Raw genomic sequence first — 14,801 nt, 5'->3', positions numbered from 1 at the left:
CATTGCAGCGTTATGTACAGCAGCCGAGATACGGAAGTAACGTAAGTGTCCGCCTGCGGGTGGGTGGGCAGAGGAGTGATGTGCAGACACGCGCACGCAGGCACGCACAGTGGAATGTCGTTCAGCCCTAGAAAGGGGTTGAAACCCCGCTATTTGAACAACATGGATGGACCTTGATGGTATTAGGCTAAGGGAAATGAGTCAGAGAGAGAAAGACAAATACTACATCATCTCTTAAATGTGAAATCAAAAACGCGAGAAAACTAGCCTCATAGATGCAGAGAAGATTGGTGGTTGCTGGCGGGATAAATGGGTGAACTGGTTTTTGCTTTTTGTTTTAGTTTAAATGACTAATTTTTTTAAATGTGTGTCCAAAAGGCTAAGAAACGCTGTCATTTCAGAGATTGTGGCATAGAATATCAGACCAGTCAGTGCCTACGGAATAATGTTTTCATTTTTCAGTCCTTGAAATTTCCCCCCTCACTTGATTTCGAGTTCAGGAGACAAAGGTGATACTTATTTCAGTAGGCTCATGGGATCCTGCTGAATGACAGAGTTTTCCGTACTCAGTGTGTTTGTTTGCATAAATTGAAGCTTGAGGCCTGGTCTCTGCCCTTCTATGAACTGATAACTCGGTCCACACTGTGCCCCCAAGGTGACTGGCTTTCAGCTAGGCATTCAGCAGCATGTGGATTAAACGTTTGGATCATTCGCTCACTTTTGCTCAGGTAATGACTGACTGGTGTCCTCTGGACGTAGTGATTAAACGCACTCTGTCAGAACCCCCTGTGCCGTAGAATGACGTTTGGCATGGCGGCCATGTGTGCGAGGCCAGTGAGGTGGGTTTGTGCTGCCCCCTGCGGCCTCTGCTCTGCAGCCACCGGGACCATTCTGGCGACTTCTGGACCTTCTGCCAGTTCCACACACATCCATTTTTCCCGACTGTCTGTGCGGCTCTGTGTCTCTCCCGTGTCTGTGCGCATGTTTGGTGGGGTTTTCTTCTGAACACGGAATCAGAAAGCCGTCGGGTGTGCGGGACACTGGCCGCACCGCAGGTGCCGATGGACGGTGGTGGTGGCTGAGCTGCTGGCGAGTAGTCTGAATGGCGTCCTCCTGTTTCCCCCCAGGTGTCCATCGAGTGCCCGTGGTCCATCTACTCCACCGTCATCGCGCTGACCTTCAGCATGCCCTTCAGGACCACGCATGCCCTGCTGTCGTCGGGGACGCGGTAAGGGAGGCCCTGCTCCTGTCCCGGGCTCTTTGACGCAGAGCCCCTTGCTGTTCAGAGCTTGACCTTGGTGACCTTGAGCATGTTGCCTTACATGACCATGATGCCGTTGTCCCCTGCAGCACCCAGTCCGTGCTCAGGTCTCCCAGCTGCCTCAGCAGTGACTCTGCACCATTGCTCTGTGGGATGCGGGCCCCATGTGATTACCCCATGTGATTACCCCATGTGATTACCCCATGTGATTACCCCATGTGATCATCGGATGCCCTTTTCTCCCTCCCGCCCTTGTTCTTCAAGCCCGCGGCCCACTGACAGCTGTGGGTCAGCTGTCCCCTAGGAGGTCCCCCGTTCTGCGTGTGCCCGGGCTGTCCTCTCGGGTCAGTTAAACTAGTCCCCCCGTGAACCTCGGGGTACCTCTGGAGCAGGCCTTTCCAACCGCAGCACTGCTGACGCTGTGGGTCAGGTGGCCCTGTGCTGTGGGCGCTGCCCTGCGCATGGTAGGGTGTTAGCAGCTCCCCCGCTTCGCGCCGGCGGCACTTCCCATCCTGCCCGCCCTCAGTGTGACATTGCCCAACGTGCCCTGGCGCGGGCAGGGGGGATGGCTGCCAGTGAGAGCCACTGCCCTGGAGGCTCGACGAGGCTCGGAGCCGGCCTCTGGAGAGGCCGGGGTCCCGGAGGGGCGGCCCCGTGCTCCGTGTGTCCCCGCGTCCAGAGATGCGGGGTCCAGTGGCCCGGAGGTGGCGGTGCTCTCGTCGACACTGGGCCCGGGCGAGCCTGGCCCCTCCCTGTGACATCCCCTTCTGCTTCACCCACGGGTCATTCGGGCAATTTGGAAACAAATGTCAGCACCCTATTTAGCGTGGGACATTATTCCAGCAGCAGTTTCCCTTTAAATCGCAGTGAGGGAACTGTCAATACTAATGGTTAAAAACATCGGCAGGTGATGAACAGAGCCCGAGTTGCTGTAAGATCGGCTTCCGCAGCCCCTCACCTGCGGCGAGCCTGTGCCCGGTCCCAGAGAGAAAGCCTCCCCGTGGCCGCTGCTCGTGCCCGCGCCACTCGTCGCGGCCGGCGGCTCCTCGTTCGGAGGTTCGGAGGCCTCGGTCACAGGCTGTGTCAGACGCCACCGTGTCAGCATCAGAGCGCCCCGATCCCCTTTTCCTCAGAACCGGCTCCTCAGCAAGACTGGTGCTCGCCGGCTCATCCCCTGTGAAACAGAAAGTAGGAGTGTGCAGCAGCTGGGTCTTAGTTGTTTTACCGTGTGACTTTCCCGATGCCCCGGAGAGGTTCTTCTTAACAAAGCCAAAATATATTCCATGACGTTCTTAATCGTCAAAGTCATATTTCTTGTTTCTCCGCTTTAGGAAATACATTCAAGTTTGTGTCCAGAATTTGTCCGACCTTGACTTCCGCCTGTCAGACAGCGCCCTGGCGGACGTCGGGGGCAGCGCCGACCTGCAGCTGCGGCCGCTGAACCTGGAATCCCAGCAGGTAACCACCTTCTAGAACTGAGCGTGTGCTCAGCAGAACACAGGAGCGTGGGTGCGTGGTGGCCGAGCCACCCGTGGTGTTGACGCTGTGCTGCAGGGAATGCGGGTGTGGCCGCCCTTCCGGAGGGAGAAGGGCGCGCACGGGGCACTGCTTGGAGGAGCAGCTCTGGGCGGCGGCGTGTGTGTCCGCCCCCCACTCCGTGGGCTGGGCGGCGCAGGGAGAGGTCAGGAAATGGAGTGATGTTATGTCATCAGAAGATTGCACCCCTACACTCGTCCCGCCCTGCACACAGATTTATGTAGCCACAAGCTCATTCTCAGTCTCCCGTGGGCGGGGAGTGGTGGCCGTGCCGTCCCGCCTGTCACCAGATGCCTGCCCGGGCCCCGGGGAGAGGTCGGCGGTGTCGGTGTCAAGGCGTCATCTCCGTGTTCACGCCGCCTGGCGGCATCCTGACCTTGCTTTTCCTGTTTGCACGTCACATGTGTTTTCAGACAGTAAACGCTGAGTGTTTAGAAGAGCAAGAGCTTTCGTAAGGGATGTCTCATCTTCAGCGTTCTCACAGGATTTTCCCAGAACACATTTGGCACGTTTCAGATCCCACCCCTGTCTGGGGCTGTGCTGCAGGGGTGGATGCTGACACACGCTGCGCCGGTTCCTCGCATAACTCCGTGTTCCAGACGAAGTGATTGGCGTGGGTGTAGCTGTCCTTTCTAGTTGACTGATGCGTTTCCCATTTTGGAAATGTATGGGATACTCTATACTTGTAAACGTCCTTTAAGCTTTTTAATCTCCCATGCTGTGAGGCACACGAAACCTTAAAAAGGTAAAGCTTGTTTTACCAACCTTGTGCAGACTGCTCCAGGGGCAAGGGCAGGCAGGAGGGGCGGGGCCCCGGCGGGTGCAGGGCATAGGGCAGCACATCTGTCAGGGCTGTCAGGCCAGGGCCCTGTGGGGTCGCTGCTTCTCCATCCCACCCGCCTCCTGTCGGAGGGAGCGCCCCTCTGCCCGGGTGGGGCTCGGCCCCGTGCGGTGACGGCCGGCTCTCTTGCAGCGCATCTGCAGCCGGCAGTCGGTGTTCTTCGTCTGGGAGCTGGCGTGGACGCGAGAGCCGCCCCCTCCGCTGCACGCCCGGTTCTCCGTGGGATTCCGCCCCGCCTCTCAGGAACGGCTGACTGTCTCCTTAAAGCCCTATACTTACGAATTCCAAGTGGAAAACTTCTTTGTATGTATTGTTTTATTTTGGGGGTGGGGAATGCAGGGTGGGGAAGTAAAAGGCGACCTCATGTTCTTTATAATCTAAAAAATCGGACAACATCTTTCAAAATAATGAAGCAACAGATCAAGGAAAATAGTTAACAGTTGGAGTAGTTGAATCGCTGACTGATGGTATTTGGACCCAGGTCCTTTTCAGGGGACATGTTCATGCCCATGTGCTATTTCTGGCAGCTCTAAGATGAGTGTTCATAACCATAAAGACCAACGACTTCCTGCCCTCGCCAGGTGGCTCAGTTGGTTGGAGCATTGTCCTATACACCAAAGGATTGGGGTTTGATTCCCAGTCAGGCCACATGCCTGAGTTGTGGGTTCCATCCCTGGTCAGAGCATATATGGAGGGCAGCTGATTGACGTTTCTTTCTCACATCTCTCTCTCTCTCTCTGTCTGTCTGTCTCTCTCTTTCTCTCTCTCTCTCTCTCTCCCCAGCCTCCTCTCTTTTTCTGAAATTGGCAAACATATCCTCAGGTGAGGATTAAAAAAAAATGTTTTTTAAACAAAAAGACCAAAGACCTCTGATTGCATCTCCCTTCTCTTCCTTAGCTGACATAGTAATGTTCTGGAACTATTTCTCAGAGTCCTTTCAGCTTGATCCTTAACTGTTATGTGGGGGTGGGGGGGGGTGAGGGTTGAGTTATAAAGACATGTATCTGGTTTTCTAAAAGAAAAAAATACTATAGAAGTTCACTTAATATTGGGAAGGTTTCCTTATAATCTGTGTGTGGAGCCGAAAGAAGCCTTGAGCTAGGTGAGTGGGTAGCTCCTTTCTGTTTCTTCAGTGAGATTGTTGGGTTTCGTGTTAGGGAAATGAAGTGAAAATACAGGTGGCCCTGAACAACTTGGGGGAGGTAGGGGCACCCACTCCCATGCAGTCAAAAAGTTGTATCAAAATACAACTTTTGATTCCCCCAAAACTTAACTATCAGTAGCCCACTGTTGACTGCCTTACTGACAACATACACAGACTATTAACACAAATTTTGTATGTTATGTGTGTGTTATACAATATATTGTACTCTTCTGATAAAATAAGCTAGAGAATTGTTATTAAGAAAATCATAAAGAAGAGGAAATACATTTACAGTGTTTATGGGAAAGAAAATCCGTGTGTAAGTGGATCTGCATAGTTCAAACCTGTATTTTTTAAGGGTCAGCGATCCACAACCTTGTGGTGTTTCCTTTTCTCCTCTTTACTACTGAAATGGTCAAACAGCGCTTTGTTTGAGAGGTGTTTGTGTTGACCCATCTTTCCAGTACCTCCCTTCAACCAAAAGACTATTTGTTTCGACCCTTCTGTTTTATTTCACTGTCCGTATCAGCTTTAGTGTTGAACGTGACCGTGAGCCTGGTTACCTTTTTGCAGTGTGGTGCAAACAGGCACCCTTTGGATGCGTTAATAGCGACCGAACATCACATGCTCACATGGTCATCTCTGCAGAAATTCATCTGCTTTGCTTGCTGCAGATGATTATTGGCTAGGTAGCTGTTTTCCCTGGTACTTCGTCTTTTTCGCTCCCTCCTCTGATGCAGAGTATGGAGAAATCTTCCTTTAGAGCTGTACAGGCTGAGTCAAAGGCCAGAGAAAACTGTCTGGTGGGTTGTTCTTTCTAAGGCATATTCTGAGGACCCAATATGTGGATACCACTTTTTAAAAAAGCCCTGTTGGGACATAACCGATACACCATGAAGTTCACCCATCGAAAGGGCACAGTGTGATTATGGTGGTAGGTTGACTCTGGTGCAGCCATTACCGTGATCCTGCTCTAGAACACTTTGGTCACCCTAAAAAGAAGCCGTGTGCCCCATTAACAGCCCTCCCCATTCTGTCCCCCATCGGCTGCAGGCGGTCACCACCTCGATCGAGGCAGCTCTGCCTGGGCTTGCCTGCTCTGAGCAGTTCATACATGTAGGGTGATCCACTGTGTGCGGTCTTTCTGTGCCTGACTTTCTCCACTTGGAGTGAGGTTTCCAGCGTCTGCTTGCCGTGGAGCAGGACCAGAACTTGGTTCCCTTCAGTGGCTGAACAGTACTCCATCGTGCAGACAGGCCGGCCACGTTTTGTTTTTCAGTTACCAGTGGCCAGATAGCTGGGCTGTGTCCACTTTGGGGAGACTGTGAGTGACCATGCCTTGAAAACCCTTGTGTGAGTTTTTCTGCACCAAACATGTTCAGTTTTCTTGGGTAAATACCTAGGTGGAGTTGTGGGGTCATCGGGTAACTCTGTTCTTTTTTTTTTAGTTTTGCTAAACTGTTCTTCAGGGACATCACTTTGCACTGCCACCAGCAACGTCTGAGGGTTCCCCTTCCCACCTCCTCACTGGCACTGGTGGCGGTTGTCCTTTTTTACCGTGACCCTCCCGGGGGCGTGAAGTGGTGTCTCGTGCTTTTGACCTGCGGTTCCCTGCCGGCTGCTGGCGTTGAGCGTCCTTCCTGTGCCTCTCGGCCACTTGAATATGCTCTTCGGAGAGATGTCTGTTCAGGCCCTTTGCCCATTTTTTTATAAGGTTGTCTTTTTATCGCTGAGTTGTAAGAGCTCTGTACGTATTCTAGATATCAGCCCCTTATTAGAGATGGGATTTGCAAATATTTTCTTCCACTCTGTGGGTTGTATGTTCACTTTCTTGATGGTCTCCTGGAAGACAAAGTTTTAATTCTGATGAAGTCCAACGAACTGAGCTCTCTTATTTCTTGTGCTTTTGGTGTAGGGTCTAAGAAATCGTTGCTTATCCCAAGGTCAAAATGATTTCCTTCGAGTTCTCTTCTAAGAGTTTGTAGTTTTAGCTCTCACATGGAGGCTGGCGATCCACTTTGAGGTAACTTTTGTGTGCGGTGACAGACAGGGGTCCAAATTCCTTCTCTCCGTGTGGTTAATCAGGTGTCCCTACACCGTTCGTTGAGAACACTGTTCTTTCCCCATTGGATGGTCTTGGCACCCTTGTTGATAATCAGTTGGCCATAAATGTTAGAAATAAACTCTTACCTATTTAGGAATAAGCTCTAGCACTGTCCCCAAAGCCTCAGCAGCCGCTGTCAGGTGTGGGAGGCACCTCACTGCTAACCGAGGGCCCCGTGCTTCCCCTCGGCTGCTGTCCTCCATCCCTCGTGCAGCCAGAGAGGTGGTGACCAGGTGCTCCCAAGCGCGGCTGGGAGCACACTCACCTGTGTCACCCTGTAACTGCGCTTCCTTCCAGGCTCCGGGCGAAATTCGCCGAGCTCAGCAGCAGTCCAGACTGTGTGTTCCACCCGGGAGCAGGGGGCTCCTCGGGCAGCTCTGCAGGGGCGCCGTCCCTCTCTGTGCAGCGTTCCTTTGGGTGTCGGCCACTGCCGTGCCCCCAGGACAGACGGACCTCTCACGGCCTGCCCAAGGGCCTCTGTCCCTTTGCACCTGCACGTGCGGGCGTCTCTTGTGTCCAGTCAGAGCGCCCTCCGATCAGTAGAAGCCTGCCCCGTCCCCAGAGGGCCGTGACGGGTGTCGGGCGGGCAGGTCACTGCTTGAGGCCCATCGGGGTTACTGTGCAGCCTCGTTGGCTCCCAGGAAAATGGGGTGCCTCGGCAGCAGCCTTTCTAAACTTCTGAAGTCTTTTTCCTTTGAACATCTTACAATACCAACAGAACGCTTGAAATCAAATTATACTGCAATTACTTTATGTGCCGCTATGTAAATTAACAGTAAGTGGAGCACCGGCCGCTGGGTGGTGAGCTGTGGCTCCGCAGCAGAGCGCAGGGAGATGGGAGCAGAGAAGTGTGTCAGGGCCTGGAGGAGGAGCTCCGCACTCCCTTCTGCGGGTCTGTGGCTGGAGGGCTTGGAGGGTCCTGGGCGGGGCTGGATCAGTCTGTTCCCACCCAAAGAGCGTAATCAGTGTATGTGTGCTAGGAGATGGAAAAGCTTGAAAATCCTTGATTCAGGGTGGGAGGGGCCGTGTCTGTTTAGGGTCTCTGCCGGCCACTGGGCCAAACAGCATGGAAGGGGAGGCAGCGGTGCCATGGAGTATCTGAGCTGCACTCTCGACAGTATTGTAGAAGGAAGGAGGCTTACCTTCACCAGCGGCAGCGGCAGGTGTGGCAGGTGGGCGTTAGCCCCCGTGCAGGCTTTGGGTCTCATCCTGGGCGGCAGGCAGGTGTGGGGCGGGTGTGAGTAGGCACGAATATCAGGTAAGCGTGCCGTGGAGAAGGAAGCATTGAAGAGGAAGTTGATTCTGTCTTGATACTGGATGACCCCTAAATACTAATTTTGCCAGTCGTGATAACGGCATTGCGTTTTGGTAAGAAAGCAGCCATGTTTTTAGTTGCGCATACTGAAGTGCACAGGGGTGGAATGACAGGCTGTCTGGAATCTGCCTAGGAACACGCCAGGTGAGAGCGTCAGTGTAGAAGGGTAGGCGAGGACGCACGTGAGTGGCGCGGTGGTGAACTGGAGTCGGGGGCCCGGCACACGGAGAGCGCTGTGCTGCCGCCGCGCGTGCCCCGAAACGCTCAGTGCTCGCTGAAGCAGGGCCGCCCGGATGCTGTGACGTGCAGAGGAGGCGCACGGCTGCTCTGCGGCCACGGGCCCGGCGGCTGAGCAGACGTCCCCTCCGCCCACTGCCGAGCCCGTGGGCAGCACCCGGCCTGCCACAGAGCCCGCGCTTCCAGGTCTGTCTTCAGTGGGGTGCATCTCCTGTGTCCTGTTCTCCCCCGTTCCTGCCAGACGCTGTACAACGTGAGAGCTGAGATTCTGCCCCCTGCGGGGATGGAGCTCTGCAGGACAGGCGCGCTGTGCGCCCTGGAGGTGGCCATCACGCGCCTCTCGGACCTCCTGGAGGTGGACAGGGACGAAGCGCTGACAGAGTCCGACGAGCATTTTTCCACCAAGCTCATGTACGAAGGTAGGTCTGGGGCCTCGTTTGCCCCGGCCGTTGCGCCAGCCCAGTGCTCCAGGTGACTGTGCCCGCACTCTCATACAGTGCAGCGTTCTCGGTCCGAAGCGAGAACGCTCTCGGATTAAAAGGTCTCGTTGAATGTTTCATTCTGCAACGTGGTCCTCGGCTCACAGGAAGTCGGACTTGGTGGTTACGGAGTCGTTCTTGTAACAGGTGTTATCACGCAGCTGTTGGGCTCAGGGCTGAGCCCGGCGACGCGTGGGGCTGCCCTTCCCATTCCACTGCGATTCAGGGTCTCCGTGACCCCTGAAGCAAGGTCCCAGCTCCACTTAGCCGGTCAGCTGCCCTCCAGTCATGGCTCCTGCCCGTTCCCTCCCATCTCCTTTCATCCCCTTTCACACTCCCATCCCCGCTGTGACCCCCACAGTGACCCCGACGCGCCCAGGCCCCTCGTTGCTGATGGCTCCGACACCCCTTGGCAGCCCCCCTCCTCGGGGCCTGGCTCCTTCAGCAGCAGGTCTCAGTTTGGGGGGTCAAGACCCCGTATTCTCTGAGGAACGATTGAGGTGTGGGGGGGAAGGTAGAGAAGCCAAGCATTTACTTACTTAAAGATAACAGCCCTGTTTTCCAAAACCACCACAAAAAGTAGTGAGGAGAAGGACGCTAACTTGAGCTTTCCTGCCTGCTGCATTCGGTGACGTGACAGCATCGGTCACGGACACGAAGAAGCTCCAGTAGTTGGAAACGGGAGGGGTATTTTAACAGCCTCCCTGTAACTAGAGGGTCTTCTTTGATGCCACACCAGAGCTTGACAAGGGGCAGTTTTTACAGGCGAGACACCGCGCAGAATCAGCGCTCGCGTGTGCGGCCCTTTCGTGCCGGGCTTCACGGAGCCCTTTTGCCTGCCCTGCGTCGCGAGAGGCTTCGCCGTCCGTGCGCCGGTCCCGCGGGCACCGGAGTCGTGCAGGTCCTCTCCGTGCTGGTGTCTGTCCTCACCCACTGTCACAGACGCACCTTGTTTCAGACTCACACTGAATTCATCAGGATGGTCTGATTACAGGGACACAGTCAAGTTCACAACGGCAAGTGCCAATTTTCCAAAGTTCTCATTTTTGATGAGAGTTTCAGATCTCAGAGTTGTGTCCTTGGCCACTTCTTTGAAGTCCCAGGCTCATTTTTCAAGAAAACGTCTGCAAAAACCCCAGACTGAGTAGCCACAGCAGGCGAGCTCGTGGCCAGCTCGGCAGTCCAGCGCCCTGCACTGTGCAGACACCTGCCTGGACGGCGGGGCCGGGGAGGCGGGGGATGGTGCACGGGCCTCTCTCTGCCCTCTGCAACTTCTTCTGAGTCTGTCCTCATTTCCCAAAGTAGAAGAAGATGTGTACTTAAACCGGAGTGTGAAAATGGCTTTGGTCCCCCCCGAGGACCCCACCGTGGGAACTGCTGCTCCAGCGTGTCCCTCCTCAATGCTGTCTGCCCCTTGCACCCCTGTGTGTGTCCGTCACCACTGCTCCTGAGCGGTTTGCCCGCCTGCAGGAAACCCACCTCTGCAGCCCCTTCTGTGCTGCTTGTGGAACTTGTGGCCACGTGCTCCTGGGCTCTTGCCTTGTGTCCCCATGCCCCGGTCACGGCGACCTCTCTGCGAGGTCTTCTGCTTCTTGAGGACAAGGGTGCTGTCCTGTGTACTTTGGAGTGACCGATCAGTTAGGTGTTTGAATTGCACTGGATCACACACAGTTGTGTTATAATTAGTGTTACTAATAACACTTGCTGTGTGTTTAGACTCTGAGTGGCAGCTGGGACTCAGACCCTCCGCTCTCATGTCACCACTCAGAAGATGCCATCACTTAGAAGATGCCACCACTCACAAGATGCGCCCCCCGTCCTGCTCCCATTCTTCACACAGCAGCCAGGCAGCCATGCGTGGGAAGAATCAGACACATAGGTTGCCAGGGGACTTCAGCCAGAATTGAATCCTTGACCGTTTATTGATGAGCAGAGTGATTTCCCCGGGCATCGCCATGTGTCCTGGCCACTCCACCATCTGTGCCTTACTGGAACATGTGGTCACAAGATGTGGAGACAGAGGCCTGTGCCCCAGTTTGGGGTTTTGTACTGAGTGTGAGACTGTTGATGCTTTGGTCTGAATGTGCATGCCCTTTCCCGGGGTAACAGAGCGTCTCCCTCTTGGTTTCAGTGGTCGACAACAGTAGCAACTGGGCGGTGTGTGGGAAAAGTTCCGGAGTCATCTCCATGCCTGTGGTCCCTCAGGCCACGCACAGAGTCCACATGGAGGTGATGCCCCTGTTCGCGGGTTACCTGCCCCTTCCCGACGTCAGGCTGTTTAAGTACCTCCCGCATCACTCTGCACACTCCTCGCAGCTGGATGCTGGTAAGGACTCCGTGGTGGGGGGAGCAGGCCTGCTGCTCACGGCACGTTCCCCGAGTCAGGGCTGCAAGCCGTAGGCATCTGCTCCGCGGCTCCATCCTTTGAGGGCCCGTGTGCTAGGTTCCCTGGGAGGAGTTGCCTCATCTACCTGCTGCTGTACTAAGGGTGGCTTGGGTGGCTTGCTGCTGCTCCCCAGGGTGGGTCAAGGGTCCGTGGCTTCGTGGCCTGTATCTCACCTCCTGTGTGTTTTGCAGATAGCTGGATAGAAAACGACAGCCTGTCGGTGGACAAGCATGTGGATGACCAGCTGGACAGCAGCAGCATCAAGAGCAGGGGCAGCGTGCACTCAGCCGCCAGCAGCGAGCACAAAGGCTTGCCCATGCCCCGGCTGCAGGCGCTGCCGCCTGGCCAGGTCTTCAACTCCAGCGCAGGCGTGCAGATCCTGGTCGTCCCCAGCAAAGACGACCATGTTCTCGAAGTCAGCGTCACATGACCACGCCTCGGGGAACGCGCCCCGGCCCGGCGCGAGTGCACTCGAAGGGATCCTGACTCGGTCATTCTCCATTGTAACATTCTCGCTCTAACCACGCCCGGGGACTCTGCCCGGCCACCGAAGCACCAGAGAGACGGGCTCCACGTGCAGCCGGCCAGCAGAGTCCAACACTTCCTTTGTGCTGTCAGTGGTGTCAGGTTACTTACTGCTTTCTCATCCCCCTGTCCCTGCGCCGGCGTCCCCCAGTGCCGGCCCAGAGCCCACCCACTTACCCCCACTCCCCGCTCACGCAAGCTCTTCAGAGGGGTCTCCCACCTGGGCAGCCCGCAGTCTGCCGGTTCTTCTTGAGGTCCGTGTGTCTTCCAGGGAGACGCTCAGCAGGCCTTGCGGTCTTGGTAGTGACACGCGTGTGCCTTTCTGGTCACGCGGCTGCCCGATGTCCGGACCGGGTGGGTTTGTCAGTCTCCTAAGGGGTAACGCAGTCCTTTACCTCAGCTCATCTCATTGTGCTTTTCTAGAAAAACCCCCTTTTAGGGCGGGTAGGTGGGGCTAAGGGGCGGGGTGGGGAGGGAACAACCCCTTCTGTGCCTTGGGATGTCGAGCTGGGCCGCCCTGGGGCACCCACCAGCTGGAGCCGTTGTAAAGGTACTTCGAGGAGACCAGAGCAGGGCCTAAGGAACAAAGAGCTCGGTATTGGAGCAGTTTAGGAAAAGATGTTTCTGGGACCCTTTTTCCCTCATAATGTTGATTGAATACCATATGCACTTGAAATTAAATATATATTTATTTTAATTATCTATGTGAGGGTAAATATGTTGTGTTTTCTCTCACCTTTAAGCTTAGAGTCTTTACATGTCATTGTAACTGTATAATCAATATTTTTCCTTTGCACCTTAAATCTTAGAAATTAGGAGTTTCCATCTGAGTGACGATTGGAGGGGTCCTCTCGGTGTAGTTCTAGTCGGGTCGTAGGGGGGCAGGAGTCCTGGAGTATTCCCTGCTGGGCCGCTAAACTGCAGTCATCCCATACCGACAGATTAATTTGCTTTTGGTTGTAAATGTAATTGTACATACGGTTGATTTATTATTTTTAAAAGTACAAAGTAACTGATGTAATGTTTATGTATAAGTTGCACCAAAAATCAAGGACAGAATAAATATGTGTTTGTTTTTATTGGTGTGAAAGTCACAGCTTGTAAATAAGTGTTGTATGTATTAAACCTTTTCCAGCTTTCCAAAGCGATGTATTTTTGTACATATGAAAAAGAGAACTCTTAATTCACTGAGAAAGTGAGGTCGGGGTTGAACTTGACCAGACTAGCTCAAGAAAGCATGGGGCCTCATGTGAATGACCTCAGATGTGTGGGCCTTACAGAAGGAGCCTCCCGCAGCTGCTGCCAGCCAGGGCGCGTCACTGGCTGGAGGGAGGCGGTGGGGTGGGGGCGCGGGGTCAGGTCGGCGCGCGCGCACTCACACACGGCAGAGCAGTTGCCATCGCTTTTCTGTAGGTTGTCTGTCGACCCAAATAAAGGTGGTACGATTTCCCCCTCATGTCTTTTTCATTTACAGAAATCAGAGAAGTGTGTGAAGAAGATAAATATTGGTGTGTTTCATTAAACTTTCCAGAAATTGATCTTCCTTATGAGCAGCTTAAAAACTAATAAACTTGGTCAACTAGTTAGGCAAATTAGAACTTCAGCATCTAATGATGGCTTAGGGTTTCTAAAATAAGCTTGTTTTATTGTAAACATTGACGATTGCCCTTCATATCTACCAAAGCCCTGTGAATGAAGATGCTTGAGATTCGATTCAGTCGGAAAAGCTCTAATCCTTGTGGTCAGCCTCAGAGCTAAAGGGACTGAGCCCACCTCCCTGCGTGATGGAGCTTTTCTTCTTCCTTCTGGAAGGGACAGTGTGGGTCAATGGTATCCTTATTTCTGTTTGATTTTTGTGTCTGGGCTCTAATCCCAGGATGAAATTCTCAAACAGTATAGATTTAAAGGGGAAAAAATGAATAGAAAATCCAAAATTTTTATGATTTCTTACTGTCTGGAAATTTAATGAAATCAAACTTATCACAGGTTTGTTTTTTTACCCTAACTACCCAAAAGATCTTTTGCAATATGAGTTACATGACTGCCTCTTAAAATTTTTTTTTTGTTTTTTACACAAAAGAAGGATGTCACCTAAAACACCATTTTCTTTTTAACTAAAAGGCTATGATTGGATTTTTGTTGTGTTTAAAATAAGTCTTATGGGTTTGAGACAAGCTGGTTTTGTTGATAAAGATGTAGCAGCTGTCAAATAATTACAAAGCCAGATATAGAATGTACATCTAAAAAAAAACAGAATATGCAGCTACTTTGCAAATGTGTGGAAATGTAAATATTAGCCAAAGGAAAAGAAAGTTATAATTTTGGTGAATTTCATGGGGTCTCCTATGATTGGAAAAATTATAACTCTGCTAATTCTAATGTGAAAATTGTTGTACTTAATCTGAAAATGACTTCTACCTACAGTTTCATTGTCAGCACAGGCTGTCGTGGGCTGGATTCCTAAATTAGTAAGTTGACGAGGGTAGATATACCATAAAGAGCCAGTAGAGAAAATACACACAGGCTTATATTCCATTTTTCTTTAGTGTTTAAGGTTGTTACAAAATTAAACACTCCAGGTGTGTATATAAAATGAAAAAGTTAAGTACTTTTTATAAAAGAACAAACTAGGCTGATATAAATGTTTCACTGTCAACTGTGACTTTTAAATCCTACATGACTTTAAAATTTGATTTTTCATGAAAATGTCCCTTACTCTAAATTTATTCATCTTATACACTAGGCTATAAGACCAGAGAAAGCATTGTTAGTAGAATTTGCTGGGATTCTGTGACTGGAAAAGGTGACAAGTTGGTGACTTTGACACTGCAGGTATTAATTCCATTTTCATGGTTTACTATGAAAGTCATTTTTCACATTACTCTGTAATATATTGTTAGACTAAAACCATTGTATTAAGACTGTTTAAAATGTAAGCATTATAATTCTGAAAATACACATTTTAAGAAGAAA

At 52.4% G+C, this 14,801-nt stretch overlaps 1 protein-coding gene across 1 annotated transcript in view; it reads left to right on the top strand.

Annotated features, from left to right (window-relative positions):
- Positions 1–14,801, top strand: part of TRAPPC10 (trafficking protein particle complex subunit 10) — an 87,560-nt gene extending 72,759 nt beyond the window's left edge. Inside the window, exons 18-23 of the mRNA XM_045852456.1 lie at positions 1,128–1,228; positions 2,593–2,719; positions 3,771–3,941; positions 8,680–8,857; positions 11,049–11,243; positions 11,495–14,801. Of these exons, the coding sequence (XP_045708412.1) occupies positions 1,128–1,228; positions 2,593–2,719; positions 3,771–3,941; positions 8,680–8,857; positions 11,049–11,243; positions 11,495–11,733 (1,011 nt within the window). The 3' untranslated portion in view covers positions 11,734–14,801. The remainder of the gene's footprint in view (positions 1–1,127; positions 1,229–2,592; positions 2,720–3,770; positions 3,942–8,679; positions 8,858–11,048; positions 11,244–11,494) is intronic.

Source organism: Phyllostomus hastatus, unplaced genomic scaffold, assembly GCF_019186645.2.
Source record: "Phyllostomus hastatus isolate PE091 unplaced genomic scaffold, TTU_PhHast_1.1 phas_contig_948, whole genome shotgun sequence".
NCBI lineage: Eukaryota > Metazoa > Chordata > Mammalia > Chiroptera > Phyllostomidae > Phyllostomus > Phyllostomus hastatus.
This window is presented reverse-complemented; position numbering and strand designations above follow the sequence as displayed.